This window comes from Nerophis ophidion, linkage group LG08 (assembly GCF_033978795.1).
Source record: "Nerophis ophidion isolate RoL-2023_Sa linkage group LG08, RoL_Noph_v1.0, whole genome shotgun sequence".
Lineage (NCBI taxonomy): Eukaryota > Metazoa > Chordata > Actinopteri > Syngnathiformes > Syngnathidae > Nerophis > Nerophis ophidion.
The window spans coordinates 49,467,256-49,480,606 of record NC_084618.1 but is presented as its reverse complement, the minus strand read 5'-3'; the positions used below and the strand labels follow the sequence as shown (position 1 = coordinate 49,480,606).

Sequence of the window (13,351 nt, the reverse complement as noted above, 5' to 3'; positions counted from 1 at the left end):
CCACCCCCTGACCCCCCGATGGTTTGAGGCCGGTGATGGTCTGCATACCTCTCCAGACCGCCTTCATGTTGTTATCCTTCAGCTTCCCTTCCAGCTTCCTCCTGTAGTTATCCTTGGCCTCCCTGAGTTTGGTCTTCAGCAGCACCTGAACTCTTTTCACCTCCTCCCTGTCACCAGCATTGAATGCCCTCTTCTTCTCATTCAGTATGGCTTTGATGTCTTTGGTCACCCACAGCTTGTTGTTTGGGTAACAGGTGACCGTCTTTGATGGGACATTTGAGCTAACACAGAAGTTGATATAGTCTGTGATGCACTCTGTGAGCCCGTCAATGTCCTCTCCGTGAGGCTCCATGAGCACCTGCCAGTCAGTTACCTCAAAACAGCCTGATAGTGTCTCCTGGACTCCTTCTGACCACGTTCTCACAGTTTTTTTGGTCACAGGCAGTCTTTTGACCAGAGGCACATAACAGGGGTTGAGGTAAACAAGGTTTTGGTCTGACCGGCCCAGCTCTTGGAGTGCTATTGAGCTATACGCATCCTTGATGTTTGCGTTTGCTGTTTGCTGACAAAAGCCAACAACTGCATAGACATAATATACAATACAAGTATAAAGTTTGGACAGACCTTTTCATTTAACAGCATGAGTAATTGTCCAGACTTACTGTTACTGTATATTACAATATGTCAAGTAAAATTGGAGCTTAAGATTAATAAATAATAAAATGATTATAAAATGCAGATAATATTGTCAACCTAACCAGATTAGACCATAAAATGTTTAAAAAAGAAGGAATTACAATGGAGGCACACAAAACTGTCACACACAAAGGCAAATAGAAAGGTACACATAACAGATTTACATATTTAATATTGTGCAGGAAATTAATTTACAATATCCTAGTGGCAGTCAATATACTAGTATTCTGCTTTTAAATGTATTAAGACTGTTTGCATATCTCTTTAATGCTGCTGTTCGCAAACAGGCTTCAAAGGTTCAATATTTAAATGATGTATTATATGTTGATATGGATTTACATTTAATTAATGTAAAAATGGACAATACAGATTGATTAAAAAAAAAAATCACTCAAAGAACGCAGCCCTTAGCCATGCCATATCTCCCAAAATAAATAAAAAAGTCCTAAATTTAGACAGTGATCTGGATCCCCCCAAAATACAATTAATTGTCCCTTATCCCTTTTCTGACGTTTCCTGAAAGTTGAATCAACATTTGCCCATAACTGTTTGAGCTATCTATAGCTGAATGAAAGAAAATCTTGTTTTCAGTAATCCACTGTCTTTGTCTCTGCGGGTGGACACTAGCAGAAACACACAGAGGTGCTTGTAACATAAATAAATGTTAAGTAGCATAATAGAACTGTTCCAGATCAGCCCCAAAAAGTAATGACTTGGTCCTTAATCCGTTTTGGAAATTTCTTAAAGGGGAACTGCAATTTTTTGGGGAAACTTGCCTATCATTCCCAATCCCTCTGTAAGACAAGAAAACAATTTCTTTTTTTTACGCATTCTAATTCATAAAATACGGCAAGTACAAGGTGGCTGACAATGCAGCTAATGGGAGTACTCTATTGTGCCTATAAATCTCTCTAAAAAACAACCAAAAACCGCCAACAATACTCCGTGTTGAGTCAAATCAGTGGCGACCCCGAAAGGGACAAGCGGTAGAAAGTGGTTGGCTGGATTCATATGAATAACCCATTAGTCAGCATCCCAGTGGGCGCATATATTGTATGTGATCGTTTTATGATGTTTGTAGTTTGTATTTCTTGTTTAATACTTAGCACACAGCTTCTAAAACTTGTAGCTCACCCTGCGTACAGTCAGGCTTCAAATCTAAGGTTCTGGATCATTATTTGTCCCGGAGTAGTTATCTCGCATGAAGTTTGCCATGATTAGTAGCGAACGTTGTGATGCATCTGAAATCAATGCGGCACTGTACACTTTAGGTAACAATAATACCATAAATATTACAAATTCTTATGAATGTGCCTGTTACTACATTTCAAATATACTTACAGCTTGTATATAAAACATTAATAGTTGTTTTTGGATGATTTTTAGAGCGCTTTTTGGGCGAAAAAGCGTGAAACTCATTACCTCGATTGCTAGCTGACTTTTGCTATGTGTGTGTTTGTCGCACGTAAAGATGATAGGCGAAATTACCCCCAAAAAGTGTATTCCTCCTTTAAAAGTTAGATAATCGTATAGCAAAAGGAAAGAAATGGTGTGAATATTCTAGTCAGTCATCTACTGTTGTTATTTCCGCGGGCTCATTGGCATTTATACAAATATATAGGTGTAAACATAAACCCAAGTAGTAGAAGTGATCCGGATCATGCCCAAAATCTGATGAGTTGTTCCTTATCCCATTTTGGACATTTCCTGAAAGTTTCATGAAAATAACTTTCTGTTCCTTACTGATTAACACACAACACCAAAAGCAACAATTACATAACCTCCTGTCATGCAATGTGTAAATACACTAACATAAATAAATAAACAAATAAATACAAAAACATGTGTTCTTACTTCCGGAATCAAACAACTTTTTTCTAATCAGAAACAGACTTGGTAAGAGGCATCGAAGACAACTATTTTGGGACAAATGAGGATTCACATTGTTATACTTTTAAAGCTAAATATAATGCTGCTTATAGAAGCGAGCACGAAAGAAGAGTGAGACATTGGAGCAGACGGAAGCCGGGAGAGTGAGGTGAAAGCAATTTTGAAACTATAAATATGGAACTTGGAGCCAAGCTATTTTCCACATAAATGGATTGCTTTCCCAAAATAAACAGAAAAACTTCCCCCACTAACTGGACCAGACGAACAACTGTCCATCGAGTGAGTCATTTTAATATCGATCATAATATACACAGCACGTCATGCGTGTTAGTACAACTACAGTACATACACTGTCTGGCTAGTTCAGCTGTGTACAAACAAAACCTGAAATGTGGGCCAATACTTTACAGACATTGGAATATGATTGTTCATGTTTTTTAGTCAGTAAAAATCAGTGTTGTATCCCAATGTTGTGCATTACAGACCCAAAGCATTTCGTGCTGATGTAGAGCTAGCTTATCTCTTGACACAGTTAGCTTTTATGGCTAATACCGTAGGATGGCGATGTGTTACTACGCTAGCAAAAGAGTTCCTCAATGTTTGCTCTTACAATAACAATGTCGCTAGAGCTTGGTTATTTTACAGGTTACGGAATGTAAATAAAGTGTGGTTGACTATTTTTGAATGCATTTTAAAGTGATGTACAAGTATAATTGATTGCTCTCGTTAGCTTAATTGTTAGCTACCTAGAACGAGACGATTTTTATACAGTATATTATTAAAAAAAAGATTGTGAATGACAGGCAAAATTCCCAAAAAACTGCAGTTATCCTTTAAAGTATTTGATTGTGGCAGTGCACCATGGCAACATATTAGCAAAAAAATGTGTGTTTTTTTCCGTGAAAAAAAAAAAGTGATATAATGTATTGTAGCAACCAGAAGAAGACACACGTCTTATGCTCTTTTTAACTTTTTTTGCCAATCTTACGCTAACAATTGGCCCAATTCCAAAAAGGTTTCTGCGTGCACACACGTCTCTGTGTTCCACTCCAAGATACACTAAAACACTTCCTCATTCTCTGCTAACACGGTCTGTTCACAGACCATTGGAAACATGAGCATCTTAACACACTAACATACACTTTAACACCAGCCGGTAGTTACAATATGAAGGATGAATATAGTTTATTATTTGCGCACTATTCACTGGTGTTGTAATAGATGCTTGATTTGTTCTTGGACTTATTTAAAAAAAGAGTGATTAAAAGGATCGGAGAAATTTCTAGGAAAAAAACTATCTCAACATAGTACATTGTACAATAAGCAGATACAATTGATAAATAGAGAAAAAAAGATATTATGAAAGAGAAATGTGTCAATACTATAATTAATAATTACAGATTTGTTTTAAATGTGTGCATTCATTTTTTTATTTGCCTTTTTAAAGAAAAAATATGGATCGTAACATACATAAAGACATCATATTGACCACACCCCCTAAAAACGCTCCCACAGCTACACATATCTTGGCAATCTAGGGGAAACCCTGACTGTTATTGTTTCAATGGACACTTTGGCATTAATTGAGACAGGGTATCGAATGCTTGGATTTTACTGGCGTCATGTTCGGCTCACGTCCTGCTCATTAAGTATGCCTGGTGGTCAAGCTAGTTGTGTTCTCAATGAGTACTGGGCGCCATTTAGCCTTTCTTGAAGAAAAAAATGCCCAATGCTTGCGTTGTTTTCGGCTGTACGAATCGTTCAAATCAGGAAAGGGATAAATGTTTTTTTAGAGTTCTTCAAAATTTATTTAAAAAGGGCGGAAGAGTGCATAAGTTTACAAATCAACAACAACAAAAGCATGCAGCTCACAATCTAGTCCAAGGAAGTAGAGTCGAAGAATACACCAGTTAGCAGTGATAACTTTGTTAAGGGTTTGTTTGACATAATTTTAACATTTATTATGTCCCATTTAAGTATTATCTTGATATAATTTGTATTACATAAACACATGTTTGCTACGAGTGTTTCAAAAAGCACCAAATCGACGTGTCTAAATAATAGAAAGGGAATGTGGGCAAATCCTAAAAGAGTTAAGCTTTTACCAAAGGCAGCAATCATAAATTAAGCTTTCAACACATACACAATGTTGACATCTATAGTTATATTTTGATAAAGACAGGGAAAGAACACGCTACTCGTAAACGGCGCATGTAACAACAACAACAAAAAACATGGAAGTAGATGCGAAGTTAAAAAAAGAAATGCAAACTTACCCGGGCAAAAACAATGCACAACTACTGTATCTGGGAGAGTCTTGATACCAATTTCCTTGACCCAGCCACACACAAAGAATTTGTAGACCTCCTTGCTTTTCCAAGTTCTCATCAGTTTTGTCATGTAGAATTGCGTCTGGAGCATATTAGTTTGACATGTCTCGGAATGCGACCGATGAATAATCCTTGATATCACTCAAGTGTTTTTTTGATAAAGTATAGGGATTTATTCCATTGCATACCGGTAGATATCTTGTGTACTTGGATAGTTTGCACGCAGCTTGATGTACAACAGCCATCTTGGCTGTAGTACATCATGTATTACAGCCACTACTTAAAATATAATATTTCAAGCAGTGGATGCCACTACTTAAAATAAAGCGTGCTGCTAAGACATCACAAAAAATATACAAAAAATACCTTATAAATTTTCTCTTTGCTTCATTGATTCCTGGCTCAGTGTCCACCATGTCTATGTGGTTACTAAGGGCGTCATCGGGGAACAAATCTTCGCTGTCAATTATTTCCTCTGTAAAAATACATGAAGAAAATTATGATATTACACTGAAAATAGAAAACAGTGTTAGCTGATGGTTTGCGGCGTTAATGTGAAATAAAACAGCTGATACAACCTATGGCTTCATCCTCCTCTATAGTATCCTCCAGAGTGTAGTTCCTGAGAAACTCAGCAAAGGCTCCATTCTGCTTGAGCAGCTCTTGATGGGAGCCCATCTCCGACACTCTGCCGTCCACCATCACCAATATATTGTCAACCTGGGGCAAGTAGCTGATGCCATGTGTCACCAGAATACGCGTCTGGGATAGAACATCAAAATACATTTTATAACACACCATTTTGTAACGCAGTATTAAAACCTACTTTATTTTAAGACATAGGATAGGATGGGCGTATTAAACAATGGGGAAATTATGTGTTTGCTGTGTAGATTTGTACATACAGAAACAAGAGCAAAACATAATGAAAAACTAAAAATGAGTAATAAATATTGCAACTAAACAATTGCACTATGTATACTATTGCCCAAATAAAAGGAGATCACTAAAATCACATACAGTCATAGCGAAAATAAAACTATATATGTATATATATATATATATATATATATATATATATATATATATATATATATATATATATATATATATATATATATATATATATATATATTAGGGCTGCGAATCTTTGGGTGTCCCACGATTCGATTTAATACCGATTCTTGGGGTCACGATTCGATAATATATAGATTTTTTTCGAATCGATTCGATTCTCGATTCAAACACGATATGTTTCCGATTCAAAACGATTCTGTAGTCATTCAATACATAGGATTTCAGCAGGATCTACCCCAGTTTGCTGACATGCAAGCAGAGTGGTAGATTTAAAAAAAAAAAAGCTTTTATGATTGTAAAGGACAATGTTTTATCAACTGATTGCAATAATGTAAATTTGTTTTAACTATTAAAGGAACCAAAAATATGACTTATTTTATCTTTGTGAAAACATTGGACACAGTGTGTTGTCAAGTTTATGAGATGCGATGCAAGTGTAGGCCACTGTGACACTATTGTTCTTTTTTTTTTATATTTTGTAAATGTCTAATGATAATGTCAATGAGGGATTTTTAATCACTGCTATGCTGAAATTATAACTAATATTGATACTGTTGTTGATAATATTCATTTTTGTTTCACTACTTTTGGTTTGTTCTGTGTCGTGTTTGTGTCTCCTCTTTTTATAGTAGTTCTGAGTGTTGCTGGGTCAGGTTGGGTTTTGGAATTAGATTGCATTGTTATGGTATTGCTGTGTAGTGGTTTGTTGGATTGATAAAATAATAAAATAAATAAATAAAAAATACAAATAAAAAAATAAAATAATTTTTTTTTTTTTTAAATGAGAATCGATTCTGAATCGCACAACGTATTCGAATCGATTTTTTCCCACACCCCTAACATATATATATATATATATATATATATATATATATTACATATCCTAGCAAGATGGGGGGTTTGAAGAGAGAAGCCTTACATTAGAGTTTTGCTTTTGTCATACATCACAGAAAAATACATTGAATTTCCATTTACTTGTGATGCAGCATTCGCTGCCCTGCATATTTTCAGTTTTATTATCAAGACAAATGTTTGTATTTGTGCGAGAACCCATCCAGTAAATTTTACTCCAGAAAATTCATCTCATTCAACCAAAATTGGTAGTAAATGACAAAGCATGAAACGTACACCATAGTAAAGCAGCATACATGTACATGGTGTACATGTCCATTATGCGTGATTTTTTGCGATTTGTGGGTGCTCTTCAAACATAACCCATGGGAATAATTGCTATCTATTGCAACATTTATAAAATGTGAGGATCGAAATGATCTTATCTATGTAATACATAAATGTTTAGTCATGCAATTAATTACAATGCTAACACATCTCCAGCTCTGAACCTGCAGAGATAAATCAAGTTTTAGTTAAATTTTGCACAATTGACGTTATTTTTTTGTTACAGTATGTCTTGCTAATCAGAAACAGCAGACATAAAGGAAAAATTGCACAGTGAGGAATGTATGCAGACTTATTTTGTAAGAAACTCCACTCATCACTCACATAAAGAATGAAATCAGTGCACTCAATATTAACTAACCTTGCCCTGCAGAGCCCCCTCTGGACCAATGAGGTTGTCAAATATATGTTTGGACACGTTGGCGTCTACAGCAGACAGCGGGTCATCCAGTAGGTAGACATCTGCATCGCTGTAAAGAGCTCGAGCCAGACTGACCCTCTGTCTCTGGCCTCCAGAGAGGTTGATTCCCTATGAAATTAACATGCTACAGAATTTAACATCGACTCACTCTTATTCGTCACTACTCTTTGATTCAGGCATGGTTTATATCACTCCACGTGTAGCATTACTACAAGATGTCTGGGGAAAGTGGAAAAAAAAAACAAAGACAACTGACCTTCTCTCCTATTTCAGTCATGTCTCCTCCTGGCAAAACCTCCAGGTCAGGGGTTAAAGCACAGGCCTCCAGAACGCAGCAGTACTTCTGCTCCTTGTATGGTCTCCCAAACAGGATGTTATCGCGCAAAGTGGCGTTCTGTATCCAGGCCTGCTGAGGAACGTACGCCACTGATCCCTGACAAGAGTCCAAAAAAGTTAAACTTCCTGTTATCAAAGCTGTGATATGACACAGTGAGGCACCTTTACAACCCCATATTACTTCCAAAATAATATGTACAAAAGTTATTTTTTAAAAGGAATATGAAACAAATTCTCCAAAATAATCTAAAATGTCAAATTTATCTGTAAAAAAGGATGTGACCACACCTCTAATAAATTTCATGTTTTTCTAGAAAATGAGAAAATGGCTCATTAACAAAAATGTAACCGATACCTGAGAGAAGGGTTTCTGTCTGACAATATGAACCCTATCCATTTTAGTTTTAGGCTTGTAGTTTATTTCATATATTGACACTCATTTTAACAACAATTTTGATTGTTTCTATCATTGTAATGAATGGATGAACTGCCTTGACTCAGTGGTGTTGTGATGTATAGTGGTAGCATATAAGAAAAACCATATGACTGTCTGTATTTTAACAGCACACCAGTTTTATTATTTCAATCCCATACTTCCTTTTCGAGTTTGTTTGCTTTTGGTTTCAATCTTGGCTTGGAAGTAGGTATACAAGTGTTAACATGAAATGTCGGACGGGAAGTGAATAACTGGATAATAATGAACTTGTTCCACTAGAATGAACTCATCATAATACCATTGTTGTCTGATCAGTTTTTAGCATTATAAGATGACAAAAAAACAACATAACCCGCTTCTTGGTTGTGAGTAAAACAGCATTTTAAGTGAAGTCATACCCGAATAGAAACCTCTCCTTCCAGTTTCTCCATTTCACCCAGCAGGGCAGATATTAGGGAGGATTTCCCACAGCCGACGTGACCCACCACAGCCAGCAAGGAGCCGTGGGGAACCATCACATTAATGCTAAAAGCACACAGTAAAACGTCAGACATTCTAGCCTTGGGCATCCTGACACAAAAGCGTGCATGTGGAATGGCGGGACGTACTTGTGCAAAACAGGAGAATCCTCTTTAGCCCAGGTAAATTTCCCATTGACGACCGTAACTGAAAACTCTACAAATAATTGATTTGTATAATTGGTGAACATTTCAAATACCTGTAACCTTCTCACATCCCAAGTCTATGGCGTCCAATTAGTGCCAAAAATCCAAGCACATAAAAACTGTTATCGGGCGCTGATTCTTCACTCCGTGCGCGCGCGCGACACCCTTTTGTGCGCACGTAGTGCCTTTGTGTGCGCGCGCGGCGCTTTTTTGCGTGCGCGCGCTGTCTCGGTCTGTGCACTCTCTGTATACTCCTGGCATTGATTGATTGATCTTTCCTCGCGCTGTCATGTTTGTTTTGGCACTTCGGGGGCGGGTATGCTTAGACGGCCCCTTCTTTCTGATTGGCTCTGAGAATTTTTCATATGACGAATCAGAAGCATAGCAGGGCCGGTCATCACAGTGAAAGGCAAAGATTTATGTAAACACTAAATGCTGCATCCGCGCTGTCAGTCAATGGAGGAGCAACGTGGCGGCCATCTTACCTCAGGCAGCTGGCCCCGCCCAGTACATAGATGTCAAGGAACATGTACTATTTAAATAACCATAACTTGCTCAATTTTCAATAAATTTACAAACGGTTTGCCTTGTTACAAATCGTATTACATGTAGATATGACGTAGGATGTTGTACCTGTTTAAAATTACCTCTTTCGCTTTAACAAAAATGACTTAATTGTGCAACATAGTTGTGTAGGGACAGTTCTCTGATTATTTGGGCTCTGTACCGAGGATGTCGTTGTGGCTTGTGCAGCCCTTTGAGACACTTGTGATTTAGGGCTATATAAATAAACATTGATTGATTGATTATTTTAAACTGTTTCAGAATACATTCTTAAAAGGCTATTTTTAACATTTTAAAAACAAAATTCAAAGATTATTTCATTTATTTTATGGCTGAATCAAAACAAATTCCATGAATTAGAAAACAAATGTTCAAGAAGAAGTGAAAATATAAAATAATGTTATGTTTGGATGTTATTACTGGTGGACCATTTCTGGCTAAAAGATTAGATTATGGTGTTTGTTGTCTTCTTATTTATTTGGGTCACATTTTGTATTACAATGTATTGTGTTTATGTGGTATGAAATAACCTTCATCTCTAAACAACTCCAAGTTCAGAGAACGTAGATATATAAAGGTACTGATGTTGATATCTATAATAAATACATAGACTATATTTCACTGTTATGTATTTAGCTATGACACTAGAACCTACCAGTGTAACATACATGGAACCATTAAATGTATTATATATAAATAATGATTTAAGATACATGCCTTGTTTTGTGTGTGTATCCATTATATCTGATTAACAACTTACCTCTTTTTCAGCCGACATTTTTTTATCCACTTCTTCCTCTGTAAATCTTGATACATATTGACGATGACCCGCCCTGCTATACTTCTGATTGGCCCTGAGCATTTTTCGCCTGACCAATCAGAAAGGAAGGGCTGTCTAAGCATACCCCCCTTCAAAGTGCCAAAACGAAGACGGCGCGCACTGTGGGCACGCAAAAAGGTGCTGAGCGCTCGTACAAAGGCACTACGCACGCGCAAAAGGGTGTCTCGCGTACGAAGTGGAGAATCAGCACTCGATAACAGTTTTTATGCGCTTGGATTTTTGGCACTAATGTGACGCCATACAGGTCATTGTGTAAAAGGTACAAGCAAAAGGTAGTGACTTTGCACAAAGGCTACAATGTTACTCAATGGAATGATTAGCAATAATGACAATGTTTTCTCAGGCATGAGTCATCTATTTGGGTGAAGGGTGACGGCATGGGATGAATGCAGAAACAGTTTACTTTCTATACTTGTTCTTGCCTGTTGCTGTGATCTTTCTGTCCACTGAATTTGGATCCAGTTCATCATGACTCAGGAAATGTTGGATTCGCTTCAGTGACACGCTTGTCTGTAATGCAGTATAAACATAGGTAATCACATAAACCCATTTAAACTAGTTACCAAAAGAGTAAAAGTATGCTCAAAAAAGCCAATATAAACTACAAGCAAGAGAATCTAAGTGCCCACCTGTACGAGGCTACTTATAACTTGGGGAAGCATGTTCAGAGGGAAACGGAGGATGTTGAAAAGTGAAAGCGAAACAAAGGCCTTCTCCGCATCCAGGATGTTGTTCTCATCTACTTTAACATACACGGCAAATGTTGTCAAGGCAACCTGGACACAGATCAACACACAAGCTAGTCAACGCCTAACACAGCTGGGGAGAGACAATGTTTGATTAAACACAGAAGAGACTTTATGATCACTGAATCACAAAAAAAAATAGATAACCTAAACAAATATTTTCTTGAAGGTTCCCTAAGTTCCTGTTTTTCTACAGATAGATATAGATATCACATAGACCCGAGGTAGAAGAGGCTCACGCGCAAAGTTATTTGTGTAATGGGTTAGTGTAATAATTACTTAAAAATGTAAACATAATATCCTGTCAAATTTGTCTAGCATCACATCGTAAAACCTGAATAATGTAACCCATACAACATTTCTAACTGTTAATGAGGGAATTCAGCTGGAAATTGAATGTTGGAAAAGCACATTCCGACATATTAGTAACACATTTAAATTAAACAGACCAGCTGCCTATTTACGCATTCCTTTGTGTAACAATTATTCATGTAAGAACCCAGATAATTTTGAAGAATCCCTGTAAGTAGTTTATTCAAATTAAACCAATGTGTGTTACAAACTTTTGTGAAACTTAATGTTAACTTGATAAACATTTAGCCCAAAGGAAGATGGAAAATAACTGTCAAGCCATAACACATTCATCATAAACATTTTTCAAAATGCATGTATGTACTTCTTCCACCTTCACAATCTTCTTTCTGAGTTTGCCACTCCTTTCTCAGTCACATAATACAAATAGACAGAGTAAATATTGAAAGGGTAAAAGAGCAAATATTTAAAGTGTTTCACGTACACTTTAAACTATTAGCATATCAGTATGTGGGATTAAAATGATGGAATAGATTAAGAAAGGAAATCAAACAAAGCACTAAGATGATTTAGGTTAAGACACTGTGCAAACCCCAAGTGTTCACAAAATACAAAGAAGAACAATTATGGTAAACATCTTGAACCTTTTTAAAAGAAAAAAAAAGACATTATAATTATTTATGCATTTAATATGTGTTTACTTACTTATTGTTTATCATTTATTTATTTACTGTTCTGTTACAGAGAACAAAGATATGGGATAAAACTGGAATTATATAAAAAAGGGTAGGAGTAAATCATATGTGCTTCTTCCTACTCCTTTTTGGACATGCTGTATTGAAACAACTGGGAATGTGTGATGCATTGCATTGCAATTGTTTGTATGCATGTTCGAAATAAGTCTATTACATTTTTAAGATTGTTGGTTAAAGGGGCCCTATTACATAAAACCAACTTTTCTAACATGATAGTACCTTTTTTTCTGTATTTGGGATCTACGTTAGTCCTGAAAATGCGAAAAAAAAAAAAAAGAAAAAAAAAAACCATGGGAGAAACTGCAGGGATATTTATAAAATAATCTTGCTTTCATGTCGAATTCCAGTCTGTTTGGAATATACCAGTCCTTTGAAGTTTTTCAGACTTGTGATGTCTGCAGATATCTCTATGTATGGTAAAGGCTTACCCAAAGATCTTTTCCTGAGTCCGCCATTTTGTTTAATGTTCGACCATATGTAGTCCAAACGACACAATGCCCATGGTATGACACAAAGACCGAAAATGCTCCTTTGTTGTTGTTTTTTAACTGGCACAAGTCACTGCACAAACTTTCAGCCTCATCTGAAGTAGGAAAGTGGCGTACTTTTACCTTTTATGATTCGCAGCAAAGCACTTTCAACTCAGAAGAAGTCTCTCTTTGTGTGTGCAAAGCACTTTGAAAAGTCCTGCTTCATAGACCTGCCTCAGTATAAAGATGGATTTTCCTATTAACTTTTAATGGCGGGCTGGGCACTGCTATTTATGGCAATGGAAAGACAATGAAACGGTAAGAAATAACAGTAGGTTAGAAATGTGTGAATGATACGTGAACAATGATACATGAGCAATGTATCAATGAGTGTCCATATGTGCACTTGGCACCAGGACACCCTAGGCCGCAGTTCCATGATCGACTTTGTAGTTGTGTCATCGGATTTGCGGCCTCATGTTTTGGACACTCGGGTGAAGAGAGGGGCGGAGCTTTCTACCGATCACCACCTGGTGGTGAGTTGGCTGCGATGGTGGGGGAGGATGCCGGACAGACCTGGGAGGCCCAAACGCATTGTGAGGGTCTGCTTGGAACGTCTGGTAGAGTCTCCTG

General features: G+C 36.9%; 1 protein-coding gene across 3 annotated transcripts in view; it reads right to left on the bottom strand.

The window, feature by feature from the left end:
- abcc3 (ATP-binding cassette, sub-family C (CFTR/MRP), member 3) overlaps positions 1-13,351 on the bottom strand; it is a 92,535-nt gene that overhangs the window by 30,585 nt on the left and 48,599 nt on the right. For all 3 annotated transcript variants that reach the window (XR_009807860.1, XM_061908785.1, XM_061908784.1), the window contains exons 13-20: positions 11,065-11,211; positions 10,858-10,945; positions 8,974-9,040; positions 8,764-8,890; positions 7,850-8,026; positions 7,534-7,701; positions 5,495-5,678; positions 5,283-5,391 (exon numbers count right to left, since the gene is read on the bottom strand). Coding sequence is in view for 2 of the 3 variants with exons in the window: in XM_061908785.1 (XP_061764769.1) it covers positions 5,283-5,391; positions 5,495-5,678; positions 7,534-7,701; positions 7,850-8,026; positions 8,764-8,890; positions 8,974-9,040; positions 10,858-10,945; positions 11,065-11,211 (1,067 nt within the window). In the remaining variant the exon portion in view is untranslated. The remainder of the gene's footprint in view (positions 1-5,282; positions 5,392-5,494; positions 5,679-7,533; positions 7,702-7,849; positions 8,027-8,763; positions 8,891-8,973; positions 9,041-10,857; positions 10,946-11,064; positions 11,212-13,351) is intronic.